Below are 12939 nucleotides of genomic sequence, written 5' to 3'. Positions count from 1 at the left end.
TTTTTTTTTCTTTTCCTTGTCCATATCACATTTAGGCATTGTTATGGGAAATGGGATCACAAGTCCATCAGCAAGTATTTAATATCTATTCTCTTTTACAGTTTAACTATTTTCTTTTTTTTGGATAACTTATTATGTCATTATTTCACTAGTTATTTAATTTAAGACGCCTGGCAATAAAATGGGGTGTTGTAAAGTTTACTGGATGTGCCTGCTTATCGGGGGGAGCCATGCATGCTAATAGAGTGTGCACAGCGCTTCCATTTAAGCTTTGGGACTGAAAACTGTGGAATCTCCCTAATCACTGAAACTAAATTATGGTTCTGTTGTATTGCTGCCTATAATGTAAACATAGAAAATTACACTAATATTTTCTAACTAATTTATGTAGAATGACAAAAGAATTCTAATCACTGACAAATTGAATATTTTATTAAGCAAAAACGAGTAATTTTCAATCTGGGTCGACCTTTGTAATATATGAATTATAGAGAAATGTATACTTATGAAGGTTATTGCTCTCCAGCATTCTGAAGTATTTTTCATAGGCAGCCTTATGGTTCGATATCTTAGAGACATGCCACTAAAACTAAGTAAATTGCGAAGATCAATTTGATTGTACTCTGAATTTCTTTGGAAGTCTGTGACTTGGCTTACGATATGTTATGACTTACACATGTAAAGGGTTTTTGTGCATAAAAACTGCATATATTATACAATTTTTATCGCACGCGCAAACCCTGAAAATTGAAGAGTTGCCTCATTAATTATTGAACGAGACCTTTCAAAGGTGATTGTGCTGTCACCTGTGTGAAGAGCCGAGGGACACTAGAGAGTCAATGTACATATCTCACCCTTTCTACAGCTGTTTCAACAGCCTTTCTGGACCCTTTAGAAATTATGCATGCAGGTCCTGTTTGTTAAAACTTGTTCTGATTAATTGTATACTTTGAAAAAGTGCCGAGTGCACATTTTGGAACTGTATTATTCGCTTTTTTGCCTTTTTTGATTACTTTGAAGTCCATCCAATATATGTTCTTATGCCATGAAGAGGGCACTCATTTTTTTTGCAAGCAGGCATTTGATTCTCTTGTATAAAACATCAAATCTCATGAAGAAATGGCAACAGTGAGTGTTCAATGTAATGTATTACAGTACAATTTATATTGTTTTCAAAGAAATTGTCTTACTTTTTTTGCCTTTTGTGTTGTACATATTCTGCTTGAATGGTCCTGCAGAGCAAACAAAGCTGCTTTAATTTTTTTTTTTTTTTACATACTCACACATTAACCTGCTGTTCAGAAACAGTGTCTTTCATCTACGCCATTTTGACAGCCTGTCCCTCCAAATAATAATAATAAAAAAAAAATGTTTTCTAAATCTTTGACTGTTTTTTGTCTTTGTAAAATGCTGAAAACTAAACTTTTTGCATTGTTGGGGAAAAAAGCATGGACAAAAACTCCTAGGGGTATTATTTCTAGCTTTCTTTGGTGGGAGGGGGTATACTTGATATATTAATAATATATTTTAGCTAATAAGCCAAAAATATGTGTTATAATTGGTTTAACCCTTTCTAGACCAGCAAATAATTGCAAGAAGTGTAGCAGTTTGCACATCTGTTTGCCAAGCAAAGGGTTTCTGGTTCAATTCCAGCCAGAGACACAAACCCTTCCTGGGGTCAGGGTTTGCATTAAACATGTGAAGCTAAAAGTAGCAAAAGTAAAATAAGCACACTAATGTACTTTCAAATTATGTGTAGCTCAGGTAATCTACAGCATACTGCTACTTTACACCAGTGGTGGTGAAACCTCTAGCAAAGGAAAAAAACTAATTGTGCTCCCATACTGCAGTTTTTACCACTCATTACAATAAAAACACAGGATCCAAGTTAATCTAGTTGTTCATTAGAAAAGAACAACGATTACATTACAATTGGCAATTTGTTGCTAGATCTGTCAAACAGAACGTATTTAGTGTTTTACACAAATGTATAAACCCTGGGACGACCGTAACGTTTAGTAAAATGCTTCTGCATGAAAGTTCAGGGGACAGACACCATCTTTACTTTTAAGATTAGACTTAAAGCTAAATCTGAAAGGACTGTGATCCTGAAGGATCCCTTGGTTATGCTGAAGCAAGCTCAAATTGCAGGGGGACTTCCCACAGGTGCTTATATGCCACAGCTGCATGCCTTTACATTGTGTCATCTCTCTCCCATAGTTTGTGTTTTTTCCTGTCTTCCTCTTTCCCAATACAGCTGCTCTTCCCTGAGCCTGGTTGTGCTGGAGATTTTTGTCCTCTTAAAAGGGAGTTTTTCCTTCCTGGCGTCATGTAGTGCTTGTTCATAGAGAATCATATGACTGTTGGGGTTTTCGGGTCTTTACGTTAGAGTAAAAAGAACCTTGAGGCCTTGTTATGTTGCCAAATGAATAAACTTGAACTGAATGAAAAATTCAGATGGATCTAATTGCTTATTAATTTTTTTTATTAGTTTAGCTTCTATTTGGAAAACCATTAAGACCATTTTCTTCTACTATATTAAAGAAAATTGACATTTCTCCTTAAATCTATTGAAACAACATTCCTGTTAGGTTCTAATGTAAACCACTGGAATGTATCTGTGGTTTTTGGTCTCCATGGTGTGGAGAAAAACACTTTATATGATGTCATGCAGAAGTCTCCTGACTACTACCACAAACATATGGCCAGAAATTCCAGACAAGAAGGAAATGTTGAGACTATGACTACATATAGCATTTGGCCACAATTAAAAAGAGAGAAAAAAAAGGTTTTCTGCTTGTTGGGACAGGGTGTTCAGGTAGACCGTGCAAGAATATTCCAGTTGTCCTTGTAATTCACTGCTACTTAAGCCTTTTTTTAAAAAAAGCGCTTCTCAGTTTGAAACATCCTTAGAAATTTTCCATCAACTAAAACTGCGGTTCGGGAGTTTAGGAGGTCACGACCGTAGCCGCTGTGTTGGTATTCAAACAAAAACTGTGGCACATGTATGGACTGGTCGCAAAAGGAGCACACCAACAACAAATGCATTCAGTAGAAAATGTGTTTCTGAAATTGTGGGAAAGTACCGGAATGCCATTAAAAGGATCTGATTCTGAGAGAAAAGCAGGACGTTGTTTGGTCAGAACATGAGGTGGTTTTGCCACCCTTTGGCAAATTCAAGAACTACAGGCAAATATCTGCAGCGCAGAACATGAATGAGATGCACATCAATTTTATTTTGCAGGTTGCATTTGAGAATTGTAAGGAATGCGGTGCCATTTAAGCAAGACCCATAACCTGAAAAAATAAATAGATAAAATAATGAGTCACGCTTTATAAGATTATAGTCGCCAAACAAAAGCACAGAGGCATCAAGAGACTCACTGAAAACATCCAGTCTTCAAAGGAAGAGACTCTGGTGAAGACCGTGGGTTTGAACACTTGGTTGCACATACCAGATGGGCCGTAACTGACAACACCGTGAACTCTCCAGGCTCCATCAGTAAAGCAGTTCAGAGGACCTCCAGAGTCGCCCTGGGACAGATAACAATAAGAACATAGCGTGCAATGACTGTGAGAACGTCTTAACACAGTATTGTTGTTAACAATATGATAGTTGCAGCATGAGGCGAAACCTCCTCTACCTGGCAGCCTGCTATGATCCCATCCCCTCCGGCACACACCATGGTTTCTAGAGCAATGCTGCCCCACCACTCTGGCTGGGAGCAGACCGAGTGCTCCACCACATTGATGGGAGCCACCTGTAGGATGGCAGGGCTACCTCCATCTGATTCAGTGGAGAAAGAATGCAGGAACCTTTTTATTACATCCACATATAGGGTGTGTATATGTGTACATTTAGCACCCAGGTGTACTCACAGTCTACTAATCCCCAGCCGGTGATGTAACAGGTGAAGCCATGAGGCAGTGTCTGGTCCGGGTAGGGGAGATTAGCTATAGCCACGTAACCACTGTCATAGATGGGACCAGCGAGTCTCAAGAGAGCAATGTCATTTCTAAGAAAAAATAACCAAAGATAGAGTTGTATAATTTTAATAGCTGCTTGTTTGCTGAGATTAACATTTCATATTTAAATGAGGCTTAATTGAGAAAGGTGATCTGACATGCTGCCACTTACCCATAACGAAGATCACCATTCCAGCCAGGATGGACTGTAATTTTTTCCACATGGATGAACTGCTCACTGCCTTCTAACTTATACAGGTCATACTCACCCACCACTACACGGTACTGACTAGCATCTGGGCTGAGAAGGATATGGAAAAAACATAAGTACAGTGCTTACTTACACTCTTTTGTCCAGCCCAGGAGACACCAAGAGCGACTTTAAAATATTACAAAATGCACAAAAGAAATGGTGTCATTAAGAATAACCATGGTCAGAGCCCAAACCTGAGGATGCAGTGAGCTGCAGTCATGATGTGGAAGCTATCAACAACAGATCCTCCGCACATGTGGTAGAATGAGCCATCATAGAATTGATCATACTGCACAGAAACCTGTGAAATATTAAAGAAATATGAAAATATGGTGGAGATGGAGTTTTTTTCTAAATCTAGTATTTTAAAACTACAGTACAAAACCTATTTGCATCAAAAGATAGAAAAATAAAAATATCATTAGTGTTCAGAGGATTTACCTGCCATTTCCATGTGTTTGGTTGAGCATTACTGCCGCCTATCACCCTCTCATTGTCAACTTTGTAGTTGAGAGGTTCTTTGGCACAAATCAGCCCTTCAGCACACACATGGACAGATGTGGTAATATATATTTTTAACGTTCAGAAAATATAGGCACAGAAAATTATTTAAGTCAGGTGGGCTTACCAATACAGGACAGAAGAAGCACAAGCCACATCATGTTGGAGCACTGATGACAAGCTGCAGTTTGCTTTTATACCCATTTGAGATTGGGAAACCGGGCAGATGTTAAGTTACCAGCCAGTATCAATAGTCCATGTGGATCAATTCACATTAAATGTACTGCTATGAAAAGCTGAAAGTTTGAGAAGTGTGAGACTTTGTGTGGCAATCCACCACTGTGTGAAACTCCTACAAATACAGACTTATGATGTACATTTGCATTTCATTCAACTCAGAAAACTTTAAGGACAAGAGAACTTTATTAATTAATTAATTAATTTATTTATTTTATCATGGTGGGAAAAGAACAGGTGCTGTCTAGTGATGGCAGAGTCGACCAAACCATCTGTGAAAGGTGTGCATTCAAGACAAATATTACAGCAGATAAAAGTCTGAAATGATCGACGGCCAAGGTAAAGAAGAAAATGTTCCGCTGCCTTCTGTCTGTACACTGTACACTCAACACAAAACAGACAAAAGCAGAATATTCAATGAAAAGTTTAATCATAATTCAATAAAAATACACACGTGTATTCATTATAATAAAAATTGTACAGTATAACTACCGTATACAAAAGTGTATACATGAGTTCTTTTTCTTCTGCTTATCTAATTCTCGGTCATAGGGGAATTATAGCCTATCCCACTTGTTATGGAGGAAAAGGCACAGTACACCCTAAATGGATCAGTCTATCACAGAGATACAGACGTCCATTAACAGTCACATTCACATCTATGGATCTAACACATTCACACATGTATTTGGACTATGAAGCCAGAGTGCCCACAAGCATGCAACCTCACATGACCTTCTTGCTGTGAGATAACAATGTTGACCATCACGATGTTTTTATTTAAAGATAGAATAAATATATAAATGGCTTCTCTATCTTCAAAGGAAAGATGCCATACAAAGTTAATTGCATCGTTCATGAGGTTCACTGTAAAAATGTTTTTTTCTTTGTTTTAGACTTAAATAAAATATACTCTCTCTATGATCATAGAGAGGTGTGTGTGTGTGTGTGTGTGTGTGTGTGTGTGTGTGTGTGTGTGTGTGTGTGTGTGTGTATTGAAGCTCCCAGGACCCTCGAGCTCCCAGGACCCGAACTTGAAGGACAGACCGCCCGCAGGGGCGAGAGGAATATGAATAAGAATAGTATTTCGTTTTCATAAATGTTGTCATCTTGAAAGATATTTATGTAAACCAAAAAAAGCTTTCCATTTGAAACCTAATTAATAATTAATGAATAATAATTTAGTAATTAACTAAAATTCAACGGTAGATCGAAATAAGAACAAGTATGAACATCTAACTTTAATTACTTTTCCCACAGACATGTGCAGTAAGGCAACAAACTGTCAAATCTATGTAATATTTATTTATATATTCGGTAATTTATTGTTTTGTTTTTTTATTGCCTAAAATATCTAAATACTTAACAGGAAGTGGCATTTTTTTATGAATGAGCATGGCGTTATGTTTTGCTAAGCAACCGCGTAGAACACCATGTAAAGGACGGCTAATCGAACTCAGCTTGCTTGCTGCGGATATGAAACTCGGGAAGAAGAAACTCGATTTTTCTGCCATCATTATTTATAAGCTTTGTCTGGCTCTCCAGCGCCTGCTGTCAACCTATCTCAGCTGCTGGCTAGCTAGCTTGTATGCGGAGTGTATGTACCAGTAATGACTCCTGAAATAAGTCTGCTTTAGTGACATTTAGTCAGAACTAGTAAAACGTAACTGCTGAAGGCAATGGGGCTACCGCAGAGCTCGTTACTGTCGGACGGAGGAGCTAATTGTGGATATCATGTCCACGGGGTACGTTAGAAAGTAGTGCAAGGTTACACGACACGCGGTTTGTTAGTCCCTATAGCTCACTTTTCATACATTTTTTGCTTAGTGACTTGTTAACTGTGCTTTGAACCATAATTGCTGCTTTATCTATCTACGCAGAGCCTGACTGTAATTGACAGGTTATCGTGTAACTGTAGTTACTCGTGAGCTCAGCTTGAATGGTGTCCGCCCATGATGATGTTGAAGATGAGGTGGCATTTGGCACACTTCCAACCCGCGTGCCTTTGTTGGGAAATGGAATAGTTTAACAGTCACTATAGAAACTTTCTTTAGTTATGGCACGTTTCATTCAAAGTTGCATATAACATATTAACCGCGCGAGAAAGCGGGTACCTCGTCTCATTGAGAAGTCCCAAATTTTGGACACTGCAATATCTTAGGTTGACACACGGGGGGCGATAATATCACTGTGCTGTTTGTCAGTCAAACCAAATGTCAAGTTTTCTGTTCTGTGTTTTAAATTATTATTAATATTTTTAATTATTTAAGTAATTTCTTTTATTCTCAGGTTCAAGAGGACTCTCCTGCTCTGAAGGCTGGTCTGGAGCCTTTCTTTGACTTCATTCTCTCTATAGGAAACGCCCGACTTGTGAGTAGACTCCTGTGTCACTACACTCCTGGTTAAAATGAGTAACTAGGTGTCAAATATTGACTTCTTCTATCTTTATGACATTTCAGGTATGAATTGTAATTGAAAATGATGAGTTGAGGACAAAATGAAAATGTCAAAAAAGCCCTGCAACGTAGCTGTGAATGTGGCATATATTCAATTGTATTTGAAAGTATGCTAAAAACAAAAACATTTTTAAATTCTAAACTCATTTTAAAAGGCGTTATGAAGCTGAATAACATATTTATAGATCTCAATCAACTGCATAGGACAAAAGCAAGTTGTAGTCTGTTTTGAAACCATCTTCAAGACCCATTTTTCTGTATATAAAGCAAAGTACTCGGCAGGTAGGACACAGCAGGCAAACACCGATTTCCATAATTTTGAGGTACTGCCTTTAATCCAGTGTTTTTCAGTGCTTTATTAATAACTTCATTTGGAAGAGTGGCAGTAATTACATTTCATGTTCTTTTTCATGAAAGAAAACGCATCTGCACAGTTGCAGCTGGAGTAGCCCTTTTTCCTTTTGTTTCTCCAGAATAAGGAAAACGACCTGCTGAAGGATCTTCTGAAGGCAAATGTGGAAAAAGCAGTCAAACTTGAAGTGTATAACTCCAAAACCCAGCGTGTGAGGGAGCTGGAGGTGACACCCAGTAACATGTGGGGCGGTCAGGGTTTGCTGGGGGCTAGTGTCCGCTTCTGCAGCTTTGAAGGAGCCAATGAGAATGTCTGGCATGTCTTGGTAAGTTAAATCTACCTGTCTTCGCTCAGGTTTCACCCTTTGCTGGTTACTGTAGGTTAAAGGCCTTTGCACACCGAATATATGCGAAAAAATGGCTAAAATTCAGATTTTAGCCATTTTAGCCAAAAAATGGCTAAAATTCCGATTTTTTAAAAATGGCTAAAATTCCGATTTTAGCCATTTTTCCTAAAAAAAGCCTATTTTGGATCCAAACCTGCCGTATAACAGATAAACACAACAGAAGTCTTGCTTTGTGTGAAAAAATGAAGTTGAAAGAAAGAAATGATGAGCTGATTCTGATGTTTCTAAACAAGAAAAAGAAGAAAGTGAGAATCCGGGTTCATCCAATTCTCAGGCGAGGACAGCAGCAGGGAAAATTTCTTGGTTTAATCCAGGAGTTGAAGCTGTATCTCGACCGCTTTCTCTCTTTAGCAAAATTGCAACCACATCTGAGGACATACAGAAATAATTTTAGAGAGCTGATTTAGCCGGAGCAGTGTCTGGCTGTCTGTCTGAGGTAAAATAGTATTATTTTTACTATTTCCATATCATTGCACATTCAGTACTGGTGCATACGCTGAGCAATGAGCACACTTGTTGCCAAATGCAGTGGTCTGATTGGTCAGATCTGTTTATTCCTATGTGGAAAAATATGAAAAATCGAGCTTGATCCGAACTATAAAAAAAATAAATCCTGCAAATTTGAATTGAACAGTTGCCTTAAGAATAAGTGAGTCTGAAAAATCATTGCATTCTGTGTTCAAAGGCCTTAAAATTGCAAATGTTAATAATTTTGGTAGATTTTAGAATTTTTAAAAAACTTTTAGGAAGTGGAACCAAATTCTCCCGCCGCTCTCGCAGGCCTGGATGCATACAATGACTTCATAGTTGGAGCTGACCAAGTGTTACAAGATGTAAGATTTCTTGTCTTTTGCCTTTTATTCCAAATAAGAAATAATTGTTTTAACTAGCAGACATTATTAAAATAAATAACAAAAACGTTATTTTCGTGTGAAACGTCTGCAGTCCGAGGATTTCTTTTCTTTGATTGAAGCCAACGAGGGGAAACCTTTGAAGCTTTTGGTGTACAACACTAAGACGGATCAGTGCCGAGAGGTAGTGGTGACTCCTAACGGAGCGTGGGGAGGCGAGGGAAGGTTGGCATTGATTTTTTTTTTAATCTTTATTTAAATCAAAGCATGTAGATAAATATTGCCATGTCAACACCCGTGGGGTTTTTTCCCTATTTTTTAGCTTAGGCTGTGGGATCGGCTATGGATACTTGCACAGAATTCCAACTCGTCCAGTTCAGCCTAACGCCCAGAATAAAAATGTTCTTCAACCAGTGCTCACTGGCAGCAGTGAAGAGGTAGCTGCAACTGAGCACACTGAGGTGAAGGTTGTTGTATCTTATTCTTGCTTATTTATTAAGCTGTGCAGGATGTAATGGCATCTATTGGTAGCAAGGGATTATGTTGAGAAGTACAAAAAGAATAATCTTTTTTATGGCTTAAAATGAGACCTACATATCTACTACAGGAGGGATCCACCTTCTACACTAGCTCAGTTTTTTTTCAGTCGGGGGTGACGACCTAGTATTCACTTACATTTTTAGAAGTGGAAGGTGAGGCCAGGTGTATTGACTTTGTTGCAATCTGCAACCTCCCCACTAAATGCCACTGTATCCCACAAACTGCTCCTTTAACTGTAACTTGCTAGAGGTATTTGTGACCTCCAGTTTTCTCTCCTTAGGTGCCTTCTACCGATGAATGTAGCCCATCTACCGAAGCAGCACTGAATCAAAGTGAGAAAAGCATGCAAGATCAGTCTTTAATCTCACCCACTCAGCAGCCACCAGACCGAGGTAACAGGATCACTTCAGGACATTTTCATCCATTTGACACATTATGCATTTTCACACGGAATAATGGGCATTTGCTTTGTACTTATTTCAGATGCTTTCACCATACTCGATGCACCGACTTCAGATTTATCAGCCACTGTTTCCACTAACGAGGAAGGCAGCAGCTCCATGTTTGCTAATTATGGAGATGACTCAGGTGATCAGAGTAGCTTGGGTAAGTACTTCATACGTGATTAAATTGTGTGGCTAAATAGAGCAATTACGTGTTTATGATGGCATCCCGATTAAGAAGAAAAATAAGCACGATTAAAACCAGCTATTGTTGATACGCCTCTCAGTTAAGGAGTCATTTAATGCAGTGGTTTTGTATTAGTCTCTTTTACTGCAGAATAAAACTACTCCAGCCAAATGTGTTAAGTGTTTTTTCACAGATATACGTTTTACAGCAGGTAAAGTGGTCTATACTGAACACTTCATTAGGTAATGGATTGGACCCCATTTTACCTTGAGAACATTTTTAATTCTTCATGGCAGAGATTCAACAAGGAGATGGAAACATTTGTCAGAGGTTTTGGTCCATATTGAGATGACAGCGTCACACAGTTGTTGCAGAGTTGTGAAGTCCATTCGACTAAGATCTGGTGACTGGGGAGGCCATTTCAGTAAAATAAACTTATTGTCATGTTCAAGAAGGGAGTTTAAGACGACTGGAATGGCGCGTTATCGTCTCAGAAGCAGCCATCAGAAGGCGGGGGTACTGTACTGATACTAACGAGCCCAAAGCGTGCCAAGAAATTTCCCCCACCGTCACAACACCACCACCAGCAGCAGCATGAACCATTGATACAAGGCAAAATGGATCCAAGCTTTCATGTTGTTTGCTACAGATTCTGACCCAACCAGCCAAATGTCACAGCAGAAGTGGAAACTCATCAGACCAGACAATATTTTTCAAAACCTCTATTGTACAGTTTTGATGAGCCTGTGTGAATTGTAGGTTCAGTTTCCCATTCTTAGCTGACAAGAGTGGCCTTCGAAGTTTGACACGTTGTACATTCACAGATGCTCTTCTGCATACGATGGTTGTAACAAGTTGTTATTTGAGTTGCTGTTGCCTTCCTGTCACCTTGAAGCACTTTAAATATTCTCCTCTGACATCTGGCATCAACAAGGCATTTTCAGCCAGAGAAGTGATGCCCACTGGGTATTTTCCCTTTTACAGAGAGTCATTTAAATCACCTTCTTCATTCTGATGCAGAGCTTGAACTTGAGCATATTGACCATGTCTATGGGTCTAAATGCACTGATTTCCATGTGCCATGTGATATCAGTTATCAAGAACTCAGTTAGCATTTTAAACAGTAGGTGCAGGTCAGTCCTTTCCATCAGTGGTCACGGTCTGAAATGCAGCAGTCTGAGCTTTGGTTATGTAATCTATTGAAGTACAAAAGTCATAAAAGGATGCTCAGGGGATTTGATCTTAATTATTGTTAAATATCTCCTTACAGACCAAGGAAGTTGAGCAATTTCCCATGGTTTCACCATCCATAACCTTAACAATATTGTATTATTCTTTCTTTTCTTTTTTTTATTAGATTATTCATCTTTTGACCAAAGACCTTCATTTCCAGAGAAGCAAGGAGAACCAGACATCCAGGAACCTGAGCAGAAGCCCGGTATAGACCTGACTGCCAGCACTTCTCCTATCAGAGAGACTGCTGAAGACATGGCTGGCCTCAAAATTACCGCCGAAAACCCGAGTATCACAACAATCCCCAAGGTACCAGATGCTAACTCTGAGCCCTTAAGCTCAGTTGAGGTTGTGAGCGAAGAGATGTTTGAGCCTGCTGGGCCAGGCAGTTAGCTGACTTTCATAAAGAATATTCAAGAGCACACCATGTTACAGTAAAGCTACCGTTAATGATTGTAAGCTGTTATCACTGGGGCTGTTTTTTTTGTTTGTTTTTGTAAAAGAATTGCGTTTGCATACCAGTGCCACTGCTGCATGCTAAATTGCACATTTATGTTGACTTGAAATTCTAGGAATGCATACAGTTAATACACATGAATGTATTCTGTAGTTTAGGCGTACTGTATGTTTCAACATCAAACAAGATGAAGCCTTAGCTAAGATGTCATGCTGCTTAAAACCATCCTGGTGTGCACATTAAAAGCCCAAGGTAAAAAATAATAATTACCCTTACCTTGTTGCTCTTACAATAACCACTGTAACACAGTACAAACACTGTAGATTAATGATGTTTGACTTAAGTGTCACACCTGGACTTTTTTCCCCTTTTTTAAAAAAGAGGTTTTAATTAAAGTTTGTTTTTACTTTCTCGTGGGTACTCATACAGAAGGATTTAATCTCAGGCGTTTCCTATTTAAGCCTTTTTGCCTTTAATCTTGGTCAAAATCTTCTGTCTAATGTGAATGAGTGGGCCGTGTGTGACGCAGCTCTCTGATTGTTTTCTGTTTCTTCTCTTTTAATCGATTTTAGTTAGATCATGTCTCTGATTTGTATGGATGAATTGAAAATATACAGATATTTATAAATATATGTTCAAGATGAACCTCCATGAGTCTGTTTTGGTTTCTGTTCTTTCCTTTTTTTGGGCGGGGAGGTCCATGCTGTTGTTAAATCAAAATGTCATTAGACATATTTCCTGTGTCTAATATGAGTCATGTCCACCCAGCGGAGTTCATATTTTGAGGCAGCAGATGTCAGCAAACACCTCACGATACTTCTCCACTGAGCTGGCGCCAGTGTATCTCCCCTTGCAGCTCCTAAAATTCTGTCCAATCAGATTGCACATTTTCATATATTCAATGAGTCATAAGATGTTTCTGAACTTTTATTTTAATAAATCACATCTCATTCTTAGAATTATGCAGGAATTATTTATATGAACAAATACCTGGTCAGTTTCAGGAACCTATTTAGCTGGAAAAGAAATAGTTTGAGGTTTCAGATATTAAACAATA

General features: G+C 38.6%; 2 protein-coding genes across 4 annotated transcripts; one reads left to right on the top strand and one right to left on the bottom strand.

Annotated features, from left to right (window-relative positions):
• Positions 1 to 3216: 3216 nt before the first annotated feature.
• Positions 3217 to 4931, bottom strand: LOC102296003 (elastase-1). The gene is made up of 8 exons (XM_005912318.2): positions 4848 to 4931; positions 4661 to 4755; positions 4414 to 4520; positions 4139 to 4267; positions 3880 to 4016; positions 3645 to 3787; positions 3385 to 3534; positions 3217 to 3297 (listed from the first exon to the last, which is right to left on the bottom strand). Exons 1-8 carry the CDS (start codon positions 4879 to 4881, stop codon positions 3280 to 3282), a joined length of 813 nt encoding a protein of 270 aa, XP_005912380.1. The 5' UTR covers positions 4882 to 4931; the 3' UTR covers positions 3217 to 3279.
• Positions 4932 to 6449: 1518 nt separating this feature from the next.
• Positions 6450 to 12531, top strand: LOC102296319 (Golgi reassembly-stacking protein 1). 3 transcript variants are annotated; one of them, XM_005912321.3, is made up of 9 exons: positions 6450 to 6702; positions 7247 to 7327; positions 7887 to 8090; positions 8918 to 9004; positions 9117 to 9247; positions 9345 to 9459; positions 9843 to 9954; positions 10046 to 10168; positions 11550 to 12531. In XM_005912321.3, the coding sequence occupies exons 1-9, from the start codon at positions 6637 to 6639 to the stop codon at positions 11816 to 11818; spliced, it is 1188 nt and encodes a 395-aa protein (XP_005912383.1). In that variant the 5' UTR covers positions 6450 to 6636; the 3' UTR covers positions 11819 to 12531. The 3 variants fall into 3 exon arrangements, with proteins under 3 accessions (XP_005912383.1, XP_005912382.1, XP_005912381.1); XM_005912320.3 differs by having other exon boundaries at positions 6451 to 6702; positions 9345 to 9483; XM_005912319.3 differs by having other exon boundaries at positions 6451 to 6702; positions 9345 to 9489.
• Positions 12532 to 12939: the final 408 nt, after the last annotated feature.

This window comes from Haplochromis burtoni, unplaced genomic scaffold (genome assembly GCF_018398535.1).
Source record: "Haplochromis burtoni strain Fernald_Lab_line unplaced genomic scaffold, NCSU_Asbu1 Contig_1, whole genome shotgun sequence".
NCBI lineage: Eukaryota > Metazoa > Chordata > Actinopteri > Cichliformes > Cichlidae > Haplochromis > Haplochromis burtoni.
This window is presented reverse-complemented; position numbering and strand designations above follow the sequence as displayed.

Coding starts and splice junctions, on each gene's coding strand:
- LOC102296003 (XM_005912318.2), bottom strand. CDS start 4,881: ATGATGTGGCTTGTGCTTCTTCTGTCCTGTATTG. Junction 4,756..4,847: donor GCTTCTTCTGTCCTGTATTG/GTAAGCCCACCT, acceptor TGTGTGCTGAAG/GGCTGATTTGTGCCAAAGAA. Junction 4,521..4,660: donor CAAACACATGGAAATGGCAG/GTAAATCCTCTG, acceptor AATATTTCACAG/GTTTCTGTGCAGTATGATCA.
- LOC102296319 (XM_005912319.3), top strand. CDS start 6,637: ATGGGGCTACCGCAGAGCTCGTTACTGTCGGACGGAGGAGCTAATTGT. Junction 6,703..7,246: donor GTGGATATCATGTCCACGGG/GTACGTTAGAAA, acceptor TTTTATTCTCAG/GTTCAAGAGGACTCTCCTGC. Junction 7,328..7,886: donor CTATAGGAAACGCCCGACTT/GTGAGTAGACTC, acceptor TTGTTTCTCCAG/AATAAGGAAAACGACCTGCT.